General features: G+C 46.1%; 1 protein-coding gene across 1 annotated transcript; it reads right to left on the bottom strand.

Moving 5' to 3' along the window:
- Positions 1 to 10,623: 10,623 nt before the first annotated feature.
- On the bottom strand, positions 10,624 to 11,014 carry N7483_001739 (uncharacterized protein; the record flags this gene model as incomplete). Its single annotated transcript, XM_057085176.1, has 2 exons — positions 10,624 to 10,663; positions 10,734 to 11,014. The coding sequence occupies 2 exons, from the start codon at positions 11,012 to 11,014 to the stop codon at positions 10,624 to 10,626; spliced, it is 321 nt and encodes a 106-aa protein (XP_056951325.1).
- Between the last annotated feature and the right edge of the window lie 3,298 nt (positions 11,015 to 14,312).

Raw genomic sequence — 14,312 nt, 5'->3', positions numbered from 1 at the left:
ATATTTGAATTTTAAAAATTCTAGTGGGGTAGAGTGTACGGCGAGACCGGGTGTACGGCGAGACCGGGAACTAACGTATCCCGTAAGCGAGCCGCACATGTAAGCGGGCCGCACACCTACCAAATTTCCGGCCGCGAAACACAACTCGCGATCTTCAACCAGCAGCCATGCCACCAAAGCACGCTGTCTTGGCCGAAAAATCAGATAGCCGAGAAGGAAAGCTTTTACTTGCTATACAAGCTATGAAAAATGACAAAAATTTGACGCTCAGACGTGCTGCGCGCCTATATGACGTCGCTGTATCTACCCTACGCGACCGCTGTAACGGCGCGACACCCCGATCAACCACACGCGCAAATAGTCATAAATTGACCCAATTAGAAGAGGAATCACTTCAGAAATGGATACTCTCTATGGATACACGTGGGGCAGCACCTACACAGTCTATGGTACGAGAGATGGCAAATTTATTACTTGCAAAGCGTGGAGAGACCACCCCGCAGACAGTTGGGACTAAATGGGTATATAATTATATCCAACGGACACCTGAGCTTGCGACACACGTCTATCACGTCGATATGAATATAAGCGTGCTTTATGTGAAGATCCAGCTACTATAACGGAGTGGTTTAACCGTGTGCAGCAAGCTATTCTTACATATGGTATCCTTAATGAGGATATTTATAACTTTGATGAGACTGGCTTTGCTATGGGTATGACAAGTACATCCCATGTTGTTACACGTGCTGAGTACTATGGAAGAAGACACCTTCTTACATCTGGAAATCGTGAATGGGTTACTGCTATTGAGACAATCAACAGTTGTGGATGGGCATTGCCACCATATATCATCTTTAAAGCAAAGATGTTTAACCAAGCCTGGTTTTCGGCTGAAAACCTACCATCTGATTGGCAATTAGATGTTAGTGATAATGGCTGGACTACCAATCAAATCACATTGAATTGGCTCCGGAATCACTTTTTACCATATACAAATACACGTGTGTATGGAAAGTGGCGGCTTTTAATTATGGATGGTCATGGCAGCCACTTGACACCTGAATTTGATCAAATATGCGAGGAAAACCATGTTCTACCATTATGTATGCCAGCCTATTCTTCCCATCTTCTTCAACCTCTTGATGTTGGGTGTTTTGGTGTGATAAAGCATATCTATGGGCAGGCTATCCAGCAGAAGCTTCGATATGGCACACACCACATTGATAAGCTTGATTTTCTTGCTATATACCTATCTACCCGGGACCAAGCTTATAAGCCAGCTACAATTTCAAATAGCTTCTTAGCAGCTGGCTTAATCCCGCTTAGCTCACAGCGGGTGCTTGAGAAGCTTGATATAAAGCTACGTACACCTACACCACCCCCTAGCAGTGGAAGCAGCAACTTTACCCCCCCATACACCATATAAGCCTACCGATATCCGACGACAGGCTTCATCAATCAAAAGGCTGTTAAAACAGAGGTCATATACACCTCCCAGCCCAGCTAAAGAAGCGCTTGAGCAGCTGATTAAGGGATGTGAGATTGCTATGCATAACGGCGCATTTCTCGCTCATGAAATTGAGCAATTACGCGCTGAGAATGGGCGGCAGGCACGTAAGCGTGCCCTACCTCATAGGCAGATGGCTAATAAGGGTGGAATGACTGTGAGCGAGGCAAGCCAGCGTATACAGACAGAGAGAGAGGTAGTAGAAGCAGAGCAGGTGGTGGATGTAGAGCGGCGGGAAGCGCGGAAATCGGCTACTGGGAGAGCGCTGCCAAAGTGTACAAATTGCGGCAATATTGGACATAAGAGAAACACATGTACTAACTAAGATAGAAGTCGTTCTAATTAAATATCTCTGTTGTTGGTTGAATGATTGTATATAATATATGTTAGTTGATGGGTAGGTGTGCGGCCCGCTTACATGTGCGGCTCGCTTACGGGATACGTTATGTTATGAGAGATAACGTAAGCCACGGCCGTTCCGATCACACGGCCGTTCCGATCACCCACCCCACTAGAAATTTTTTACATTCGATTATCTCAACCAACACTAATAAATTCAGCTAAATATACCGATTTTTACATACATTAATTCGATGGCCAATCTCTCGACACCCACTGCACCTAGGTGGAGCCTTAGGGGCTGGCTGATTCGGCTGAATAGGCAGTTCAACCTGGGTGTGTGATTCGATTACAGGTGTTTCAACAGGCCTTTCCACCTGCGTAAGTAGCTGTAGGCCTTCTTCAACAGTCAAGCCCTGTTCACATGGCACCTGCCTAGTTGATCGACTACGCTTCTGTCGTTTCTTCTCGTTCGCTGCACGTAAATTGGCGTTTTCTTGTGCTAGTAACGCTGTGTTATGTAGCGATATATAGTGGCCCTTAATGATTTGATCTAGCATCAATTTCGATGGGCTTGGAGGGCTATTAGATCGCTGTTTGAGAAGATCTTTAAGCATTGAAGCTTGCCTTTGAAGCTGAACCACAGTTCTAGGTGTCTTAGGTGAAAATTGACTGCTTCGGCTGCCTGGTCGAGTACCTGGTGGTGTAGGTGTTCGTAGCGAAAATTTCAATTTAGAAAGAACTTTTTTAGCATCAATTGGTACTAATCCTGTAGCTATAAAGCTATTCTGGATAGTAGCTGGTTAAAAAGCTTCAAGCCGGGCACGTTGAAAATCAGCTAAGAAATCAAGCTTATCGATATGGTTATAGCCTGTACATGCAAGATCACTTATAAAGCGACCATAGGTACGTTTCAATACCGCAAAACAGCCAATATCCAATAGCTGTGATAGATGTGATGAATATATAGGTATATAGAGCGGAATGATATTGTTTTTAGCGTAGATTCGGTCAAATTGAGGTGTAAGATAGCTTCTATGGCCATCAAGAATCAACAGCCGAAAGCGACCACAGACACGTGAATTTGTTGATGGGATGAATAGCTTTTCTAGCCATCGTAAACCAATCTCATCAGTAGTCCAGCCATTAGCTGAGACCTCGAATCTCCAGTCTTTTGGGAGGTTATTGAACCAACTAGCAACAGCAACCTTTCCCTTAAAAATCACATATAGTGGTAATAAATAGCCATCTACACAGATAGCTTCAATTGCCGTCACCCATTCACGGTTCCCAGGCTGTAAAATAGCTCGCCGACCGTAGTATTCTTGCCGTGTCACAACCGTCTGTGTTGAAATAAGGCCCATCGCAAAGCCTGTCTCATCCAAGTTGTAAATATCCTCAGGTTGGATCCCATTCTTATCGATAACTTGTTGTACAGTTGTAAACCATGCTTGGATTGATTTAGGGTCTTCGTTTAGAGCACGTTGGTAGTCATATCGCCTAGAGACGCGTGTTCGAATCTCTTCGCGTCGATTTATAAAGGTTGATGGCCAATTCTTGCTAACTGTTGGTGGGGGGTGGCTACCACGCGCAGCTAGTAGAATATTGGCCATATCTCGTACAGTAGCTGGCCTAGGCGCCGCTCCACGGGAGTCCATAGAAATAATCCATTCAATAAGCGAATCCTCTTCCAACTGGGTCAATTAGTGGCCATTTGGGCGTGTATCGACGCGAGATTGAATGCCGTGCGCGCGACTGCGTAGTGTGGACTCAGGCACGCTAAATAGCCTGGCCGCTGCGCGAAGAGACTTGATTTGGCCCTTTTGAATAGCCTGTAAGGCTAATAAAACCTTGCGCTCTTGTTCGACATTTTTTTTCGGCCGAAATATTACGAATTGGTGGCATGGTAGGTGTTTGAATTAGGTAGGGTGGTAGAAAGACGCGATTTTAGATGGGGTGCGCAGCTCGACCGGGAATCACGTTAGTAAATTTATTGCTTACTAAGCGTGGAGAGGCCACCCCACAGACAGTTAGGACTAAATAGGTATATAACTATATCTAATGGATACCTAAGCTTGCTACACGTCTATCATATCGATATGAATATAAGCGTGCTGTAATGAACTGGTCAGATTAGGGTGACACCTGTGGGCTAGGCGAGATATACTAAGGAGAGAGCACGAGGAGTTGGTTCACTTTGATACAGCGACTAACACTTGAGGAGTGTAAGTCGGGCCCTAGAGGAATCCCCCTCTATGTGCGGCCGGACTTGGTGCCGAATCCCATAGCCAATACGGCAATAGATCTGCATGATCCTCAATATAGTGTTTCTTTGTCTTCCTTGACACGTGTTTTATGTGAAGATCCAGCTACTATAACAGAGTGGTTTAACTATATACAGCAAGCTATTCTTATATATAATATCCTTAATAAGGATATTTATAACTTTGATAAGACTGGCTTTACTATAGGTATAATAAGTATATTGTTACGGACCCACTACGGAGGGATCTCCCAGGAGCAATTACGGACCAATCAGTTGGCGGTCGGACCCAGACTGGACGACCGGCCATAATGGACGCGTGGCCCAAATGGACGCATGTCCATTTGGGGCCTCAGGCATCAACAGGAGCCATATTCGGCATGCTATCAACCGCCTGAAAGAATACTGGCTATACGGGAAGGACGGTGCACGAGAGGCCACTTCCGGCCCCATGACACGTGACCAACGGGACTATTCCAACAATAGATCCCATGCATGGATAGGACAAGATCCCATCCCACGATGGGATGAGATCGGATCACACTGACGGATGGGATCCGGTCCCATCGACGGATAGGAAGGACTAGATATATAAGGACACTCGTTACCCATCATGTATTTAGTTCTTCGCGATTATTACTCTATTGTTATTGAGACCTACAGTACAGCAATTCAGATACTTTGATCACAGTCGAACCTTTGAAGACCAACCTCAAACTAGCTTGGGAGCTCACTCGTGATTCCATCACTCGTGACTGACTTGCTAGCGGACACCCTGATCAAGCATTACCGTGCAAGGATCCCTATAGACTCGAGCCCGTGTAAGGCCCAGCGACGGCGACGGTACAGTTGCAGGATAACGGCTTGCGGTAAGTAACACTTTGGAAGTGCATACTCACGTTGCTTGACAGCCGGTTCGTAACACAATAATCGCCCTGTCTACTACGACCGTGATCTCAGTATCATGTCTTCGCAAGGCAGTACCTCGAAGGGTAAGGCAGCACCTGTGCCACCCGCAACTCAGTCCAAGATGGACATCGACTCCGATGATGAGCGTGACAACGAAATCCAGCGATTGAAAGCTCAGATCCGGGAACAAGCCGACAACATGAAAGCACTCGAGAAAGCTCTGGGAGCCCTCGGCGACACGGCCCAGGAGCAGTTCCAAGGGATCGCCGAACGACTTACCCAGAACACCGGGCAACGACCAACATCGCACGCGACGCCAAAGTTACCCAAGGCGGATAACTTCGATGGCAACAGAGCGAAGCTTCGGGGCTTCCTCACCCAGATGGACATGCACCTTGACGTCAATCAGGCTCAGCTTCCGAACGAAGAAAGCAAAGTCATCTTCGTCTCAACCTACCTGAGAGGACAAGCATGGGATTGGCTCGAACCCTACGTGCGCGAATACTATGGGAAGGATCGGGAAGATTGGTCTGAGACCACCACCACGATCTTCACCAGCTACGCAAACCTGTGCAAGCACCTGGAACGCACCTTCGGCGACATCGACGCCAAACGAACCGCAGAACGGAAACTGCAAGAAATCCGACAAACCGGATCCGCATCCCGATACGTCTCTGAATTCACACAGATTACCGCGACGTTGGGATGGGACGACTATGCATTGATCCCAAGATTCGTGTACGGACTTAAGTCACACCTAAAGGATGAACTAGCAAGAATGGACCGACCAGAGACCATGAGCGAAATCATCGACGTAGTGATCCGTATTGACAACCGCGAATGGGAACGACAACAAGAGAAGAAAGAGGTGGAACACTGGCGACGAGACCGTCGACCAAACCACCAAGGGCAACGGTTTGGACCTAGGACAGGCGCCAACCAAGGCCGACGGCGAGACGACCGACGGGATGACCCGTACGGACCTCGACCAATGGAGCTAGACGCAGTCAGACTCCCCGACGAAGAACAGAAACGACGAAAGGAGAAGCAACTGTGTTTCAAATGCGGGAAACCAGGGCATTACTCACGTGAGTGCCGTAGCAGCGGACCACCAAGACAACAACAGATCAGAGCAACAAGATCTATCGACAACCGGGAGCAACAGCTCCGAGCCACTAGACAACCTCTTGACGATGAGGAGTGGAACAAAGAAAACCAAGTACCTGGTGACCATAAGGGATGGAACAACCGGATGAACGAACGGGACTGGGACAGTCACAGCGACGCAGTCACCGAAACCGAATTCCCTGAGATCGAATGGAACGACCAGGAAGAGGATAACGACATCCTAGGAAACAAGATCGAGAGTCAAGGATGGACCCAGTATGGTTCCTGGAATCAACCCATCGACTCCCAGGAACTGATGGAGGTACTCCCAAACGCGGATAGCGGGAACCTAGAAGTGGAAACGGTCCCGGAGACCCCACCAGAGTTCCTGGAATTGCCTCAGAAAACTCCCAACAACACCGCGACGAACAGCGAGGAAGACAGAGGGACATGCCCTTGTCTTAGGATCGACTGTGGGTGCATGGGATACGAACGACACCCACACCACAGGATGCAATCGGCAAAGCACTGTACTGACGACACCTGCGAACAACATACGCAGCTAAAGGCTCAGAAAGGCTACCGACCAAGTACCAGAGAAAAAGAAACACCAAATTGGAAGAAGGGGTTCCAGGGGGACTTCGACGGAAAATTTAGGGCAACATGTCCATGCAGCGACCTAAACTGCTCGTGCAATGGATATGCCCGACACCCACGACACTCTGCAATGGCTGTAGTTGGATGCTACGACCATGACTGCGAGATCCACTACCAAGGGAAACTAAACTACGGGATTCAGCCACAAAAACCAAACTGGTTGAACATGCCCAGGTGGAAAAAAGAGTATCGAGGAATCTGGTATGGAAGCAAGCAAATCAGGACACAACAAATCGCAGCGACCAAATGGGGCGCACACCTCAAGGTCACCGCCATGATCACTGGGCGACAGGTTAAAGTCCTTGTCGATTCAGGAGCATGTGGGAACTTCATGGACCCACAATGCAACCAGAGACTACGGCTGTGGGTGAAAGAAAAGGAAAAGCCACAACCCATTGTCGGACTCAACGGACAGCGACTCAACAAAGGACTGATCCTAGAGACCGAGCCGGTAGAAATGATTATGGGCGAACACAAGGAAAACATCGAATTCGACATCACCGAGCTAGGCACGTTCGACATCGTCCTCGGGATGCCATGGTTACGACACCATAACCCGGTAATCCAATGGGATACTGGAGCCATTCAATTCGATAATTGCAACTGCACACGAGGAACCACGAAAAACAAAGAAAACCAGAAAGGGCCTGGAAAGGGAGCAGGTACCTATGAGGGCACTCAGGTAGGGAAACCTGATGTAGCCACTCGGCCACGAGGCAAGGCCCACCAAATCACCGACGTGAGCGTCATCGCAACCACAGAACAGCGACCCGATATGACGGATGAAGAACTCACAGAATATGTCGTGATAGCTCACGGAGAGCAGACCCTCTGCGCGACAGAGGAAGGAACACCGGAAATACCCGAAGAATACCGAGACTTCGAGGATGTGTTTACACCACCACCAGAGGGCCAACTACCAGAGTATGGACCCTTCGACCACGAGATCCGGATCAACGAAGGCAAGGAACCGACATTCATGCCTATCTACCAACTATCCGAGAAAGAACGAAAAGTGCTCCGGGAGTACATCGAAGAAAACCTACGGAAAGGTTACATCAGAAAGTCATCCTCATCAGCAGGATACCCTGTCTTGTTCGCACCCAAGAAGGGAGGAGAACTTCGACTTTGTGTGGACTATCGACACTTAAATTCGATTACCATCAAAGATCGACACCCATTGCCTTTGATTCAAGAAATCCAGGACCGGCTTACAGGAGCAAAGTACTTCACAAAGTATGATATCACCAACGCCTATAACCGATTGAGAATAAAGGAAGGAGACGAATGGAAAACAGCATTCCGGACAAATATGGGACACTTCGAATATGTGGTGATGCCTTTTGGGCTAACCAATGCGCCAGCATCATTCCAGCGATTTATATTCAACGCACTGGAAGGATACTTGGACATTTTCGTGGTAGTGTACCTAGACGACATCTTAGTCTACTCGAAGACTATGGAAGAACATGTGGAACACAACAGACTAGTACTACAACGACTTCGAGAAGCTAAAGTAACTCTCAAGTTGAAGAAGTGCGAGTTCCACACAGAAGAAACAGGCTTCCTGGGATATGTGATCACCAGAGAAGGATTCAGCATGGAAGAAGAAAAGATTAGAAGCATCATGGAATGGCCTACACCCACATGTGTGAAAGACATCCAACGGTTCTTGGGACTCTGCAATTACTACCGAAGAAGCATAGATAGCTTCGGGAAAATCACCGAAGCACTGACCAAGCTGACCAGGAAGGATACACAATGGAGTTGGGACAATAAGACACAAGAAGCGTTCGACACGCTTAAGGAAAGGTTCAAGGAGCGACCAATCGTGGGAAGATTCAACCCAGAGAACCCAATCACTGTGGAAACAGACGCATCAGACTATGCACTTGGGGCGAAACTAGTGCAAACCGAGACACTACCAAGTGGCAGCAAAAGACGATGGACCATTGCATTTTGGTCTAGAAAAATGATACCAGCGGAAATGAACTACGACGTACACGACAAGGAACTTCTAGCGGTCGTTAGTGCATTCAAGGTTTGGAGACCTTACTTAGAAGGAGCGAAACATCAGGTTTTGGTCAAATCGGACCACAAAAACCTCACGTACTTCACAACGACGAAGACGTTGACACGACGACAAGTCAGATGGGCGGAAACGTTATCGCAATTCGATTACAGAATCGAACACACCAAGGGTGTGGAAAACGTAACAGCCGATGCACTCAGCAGGAGACCTGACTATGAAGAAGGCACTAAGGAAGCTGTGCCAGCTATCCTAAAAAAAGACGGGGAAGGAAATCTCGTATATAACCATCAGACACTCGCAGCAACGACATACAGCATCGACAACGAGTGGCTGGAAAAAATCAAGGCAGCAACACAGAACGATGAACAACTACAAAACATCATGCAAACAGTGGAAGACGAACAAACAACAAGAGATGGACTTGTGTGGATCCACGGACTTATATACATTCCAAGGGAACTACAGCAAGAAGTCATCACCAAACACCACGACGTACCAACACACGGACATATGGGTATCGAGAAGACGATTGAACATATCACACGAAATTACTACCTACCGAATATACATCGAAAGGTCAAGAATTACATCAAGAAGTGTGATACATGTTTACGAAACAAACCCACTCGACATCTACCGTATGGTGAGATGCAAAACAAGGAAGTACCGATACACCCATGGGAGTGGATCACGATGGACTTCATCACCAAGCTACCGGAAACAGAGGATCAACATGATATGATTATTGTCATCGTCGACCGACTCACCAAATACGCATACATGTTACCCGCGTCAGAAACAATGACGGCGGAAGGGATCGCAAAGACACTGATACGTTACATCTTTACGAACCACGGAACACCTCGAAAGATCACCTCGGATCGAGACAAACTGTTCACATCGAAATTCTGGCAATCAGTGGCGGATCAACTGGGCATTGATCATAGACTTTCAACAGCCTACCACCCGCAGACTGACGGACAAACCGAACGGGTTAACCAAACATTGGAACAATACCTACGACACTACGTGAACTACCAGCAAGACAACTGGGCAGAATTGCTACCCATTGCACAGTTCGCATACAACAACGCTATGCACGCGACTACAGGATTGTCACCGTTCTACGCAAATTACGGAAGAAACCCAACACTCATCGGTGAACCCATCGGGGAACACGCGGTGGCGCCAGGGGCGCAAGAACAAGTGGAGAACATCAAAAACCTACACCAGCAAATGGTTAGAGATATCGAGTTCTTTAATCATCGGATGAAGATGTACGTCGACCGGAGGCGCACGCCCGGACCAGACATGAAGCCAGGCGACAAGGCCTACTTGCTGCGACGAAACATCAAGACAAAACGACCAAGTGAGAAACTGGACCACAAGCGACTAGGACCATTTACCATTGACGAGAAAACTGGACCCGTGAACTACCGACTACGACTACCGGAAAGCATGAAACGAGTTCACCCAGTATTTCATGTCTCATTATTGGAACCAGCGCCAGAGAGTGCAGAAAACGCCACAGAAGTTGAAATCGAAAACGCTAGCGAAGAAGAATACGAGGTTGAAGAAATCCTAGCGGACCGATGGCACGACAATCAGCAACAACTCCTGGTGAAATGGCAAGGTTACCCTACCTCGGAAAACACATGGGAACCCATCAAGAATTTGACTGGCTGTCACCAATTGGTGAGGCAGTACTACGCGCAGGCGAAGAGAACCCCTGCGGGACGGAACGCAAGAAAGCGTCGAAATCAATACCATCCAAAGAAAAACTGGGATCCACCGACGCAACCATCTGCGTCAGAGTAGGATCACCACCAGCACACGTTGCCGCAAGAACCTGGTCACGGACGACCGGAAGAGCAGTTTTATCGGACCCAGTAGCGGCACTGGAAGACTCTGCTTCACACTCTTTACGACGATCGGCCTCGACACGTTCTTTTTCGAGACGCTCGATCTCTTCTTTCTCACGACGCTCAAGTTCCTCGAGCTGGGCAATCTTATTGTAATCACGGGCAATGAAGTCACCAGCCCGATCGCGGAGCAAGGCTTCATGGCGGTCAAGACGCATCAGGCGAGCCATGGCCTCTTGACTGGCTTCGAGAGCGGCGCGACGTTCCTCCGCAATCTCGGCCTGCATTTTAACCAGTTTTCGCCATTCGGCTTCGGAATACGTTGGAGCAGAAGTCATGGTGCACTTCACTTTTCCACCGCCGCGAACACACTCGCTACACTTCTTCGAGTTCGAAGAACGGACACACGACTTATGCAAACGCACACAACGATCGCAAGGGGCAATTGAACGAAAACCCTGAGTGGCGATACGATCTTGGAGCTTCGAGCCGGAGATTCCTGCTGAAGACATGGTCAACGAACACGGGAAAATACAGAAAAGTAAGGGCCTCACCTACCTGAGGGGGGTTCAACGTTTAAAAACAAATCAAAGGTCGTTTGGGGACCAAAAGACCTGAAAGAGGGGGATGGTGTTACGGACCCACTACGGAGGGATCTCCCAGGAGCAATTACGGACCAATCAGTTGGCGGTCGGACCCAGACTGGACGACCGGCCATAATGGACGCGTGGCCCAAATGGACGCATGTCCATTTGGGGCCTCAGGCATCAACAGGAGCCATATTCGGCATGCTATCAACCGCCTGAAAGAATACTGGCTATACGGGAAGGACGGTGCACGAGAGGCCACTTCCGGCCCCATGACACGTGACCAACGGGACTATTCCAACAATAGATCCCATGCATGGATAGGACAAGATCCCATCCCACGATGGGATGAGATCGGATCACACTGACGGATGGGATCCGGTCCCATCGACGGATAGGAAGGACTAGATATATAAGGACACTCGTTACCCATCATGTATTTAGTTCTTCGCGATTATTACTCTATTGTTATTGAGACCTACAGTACAGCAATTCAGATACTTTGATCACAGTCGAACCTTTGAAGACCAACCTCAAACTAGCTTGGGAGCTCACTCGTGATTCCATCACTCGTGACTGACTTGCTAGCGGACACCCTGATCAAGCATTACCGTGCAAGGATCCCTATAGACTCGAGCCCGTGTAAGGCCCAGCGACGGCGACGGTACAGTTGCAGGATAACGGCTTGCGGTAAGTAACACTTTGGAAGTGCATACTCACGTTGCTTGACAGCCGGTTCGTAACATATATCCTATGTTATTACATATACTAAGTACTATAGGAGAAGACGCCTTCTTACATCAGGAAATCATAAGTAGGTTACTGCTATTGAGACAATTAACAGTTATGGATAGGCACTACCACTATATATTATCTTTAAAGCAAAGATATTTAACCAAGCCTGGTTTTTAGCCAAAACCCTACTATCTGATTGGTAATTAGATATTAGTGATAATAGCTGGACTACTAATCAAATTATATTAAATTAGCTCCGGAATCACTTTTTACTATATACAAATATATATATATATATATATATATATATATATATATATATATGGAAAGTGGTGGCTTTTGATTATAGATCGCCATGGTAGCCACTTGATACCTGAATTTGATTAAATATATAAGGAAAACCATATCCTACCATTATATATACTTAGCCTATTCTTCCTATTTTCTTTAACCTCTTGATATTAGGTGTTTTAGTATGATAAAGCATACCTATAGGTAGGCTATCTAGCAAAAGCTTCGATATAGCACACACCATATCGATAAGCTTGATTTTCTTGCTATATACCTATCTACCCAGGACTAAGCTTATAAGCCAGCTATAATTTCAAATAGCTTCTTAGTAGCTAGTTTAATTCCGCTTAGCCCGCAGCAGATGCTTAAGAAGCTTAATATAAAGCTATATACACCTACACCACCCCCTAGTAGCAGAAGCAGTAACTTTACCCCCCTATACACCATATAAGCCTACCGATATCTAACAACAGGCTTCATCTGTAACGGGTTGAACCCAACGAGAGCTTGTCAATCCTCGACGAAGCCCAAAGCCACGATCACGTACGGTCACGTTCGACGACAGTTGACCACGGACGTCTCCGCTTACAGCCCCACACGTGATCTGCGGAAAGACATATATGCCCCATCATGTACTATAGCTTCCTCTTCCTTAAACATGAATGTAAACTGCATGTCGGCCTATATCGTTCTGCTTCAGTCTTTATAGAGCCCATCATATCATCAATCAAAAGGCTATTAAAACAGTAGTCATATACACCTCCTAGCCCAGCTAAAGAAGCGCTTAAGCAGCTGATTAAGGGATATAAGATTACTATATATAACAGTGTATTTCTTACTCAAAAAAATAAACAATTATACACTAAGAATAGACAGCAGGTATATAAGTATACCCTACCTAGACTTCTCCAAAACCCAATTTGGGTCCAAGGGTTGGACCCAAGACCCAACCCACCTGGGTCTTGGGTCCAGCACCTAAAAACCCAACCCGACCCAAGACCCAAGCTGGGTACCCATTGGGTACCCAGGAAAACCCAATTTTGCATAAAAAAGAGGTCTTGGCATGTATAACTCTGCTCAGTCATCAATTTAAAATACTGTTTTTTACATGTGTTTTGCATTCGTTTTAGTTTATATGTTAGAGTCTCTATGAGTCTATACCCTTGCATGTAGCTACTATACCTTTACATGTAGCAGCATTACATCTTAGAAATAGATGTTAGAGAGTAAGTTGATTACTAGTAATAATAATAGATTTCTTATTTGAAAATAATATTAACATTCAGAAGGAAAAATTATTATAAAATATTATATTATATGGATGGAGGATGTAGGGTGTAGAAATTGATATTTAGTAAATGTTGTAGGAAATATATATTTACATGCTGCAGAGGTAGTGCATCTTTTACATGTATGCCCTACAAAAGTGTTACTTTTTATTTTTAAGCTAATTTAGTATTTCTTAGTATTAAATTGAATCTTTAGTTCTATAGTATTTTAACTTAATATTTACTAAATTGAAGAAGATAGTATTCATAAAATAAACGGGTAAAGTAGGGATTCTAAGGAAGCAGCTGGAAGCCTGGGTAAAATTTTTTAGAAGACTTTTAGTAGACTTGGGTTGGGATTGGGTACTTCTTGGGTTTTCATGGGTAATTCTTGGGTTTTCATGGGTTTTCGTGGGTCTTTCGTGGGTTTTTGTGGGTTTTCATGGGTTTTCATGGGTTTTCATGGGTTTTTCATGGGTTTTCTTGGGTTCTTCTTGGGCTCTTCTTGGGCTCTTCTTGGGCTCTTCTTGGGTTTTTGTGGGTTTTTATGGGTTTAAAATTAAAGATATGTGTTATTAGGTATTTATTTATTTCTAATCTTTAATCTTCTATATTTCCTACCTTCTCCTTTATACCCTCATCCTTACACTTATCATTCTTTTATGATTTACCTACCCTTGATACTTACTTACTATTCTTCTTCTACATTTCCCACCCTACCCTTACACTTATTATTCTTTCATGATTTTCATTTA

The sequence above is a fragment of the Penicillium malachiteum genome (genome assembly GCF_028827825.1).
Source record: "Penicillium malachiteum strain IBT 17515 chromosome Unknown utg000001l:1.0-8184562.0:1.0-8186909.0, whole genome shotgun sequence".
Lineage (NCBI taxonomy): Eukaryota > Fungi > Ascomycota > Eurotiomycetes > Eurotiales > Aspergillaceae > Penicillium > Penicillium malachiteum.
This window is presented reverse-complemented; position numbering and strand designations above follow the sequence as displayed.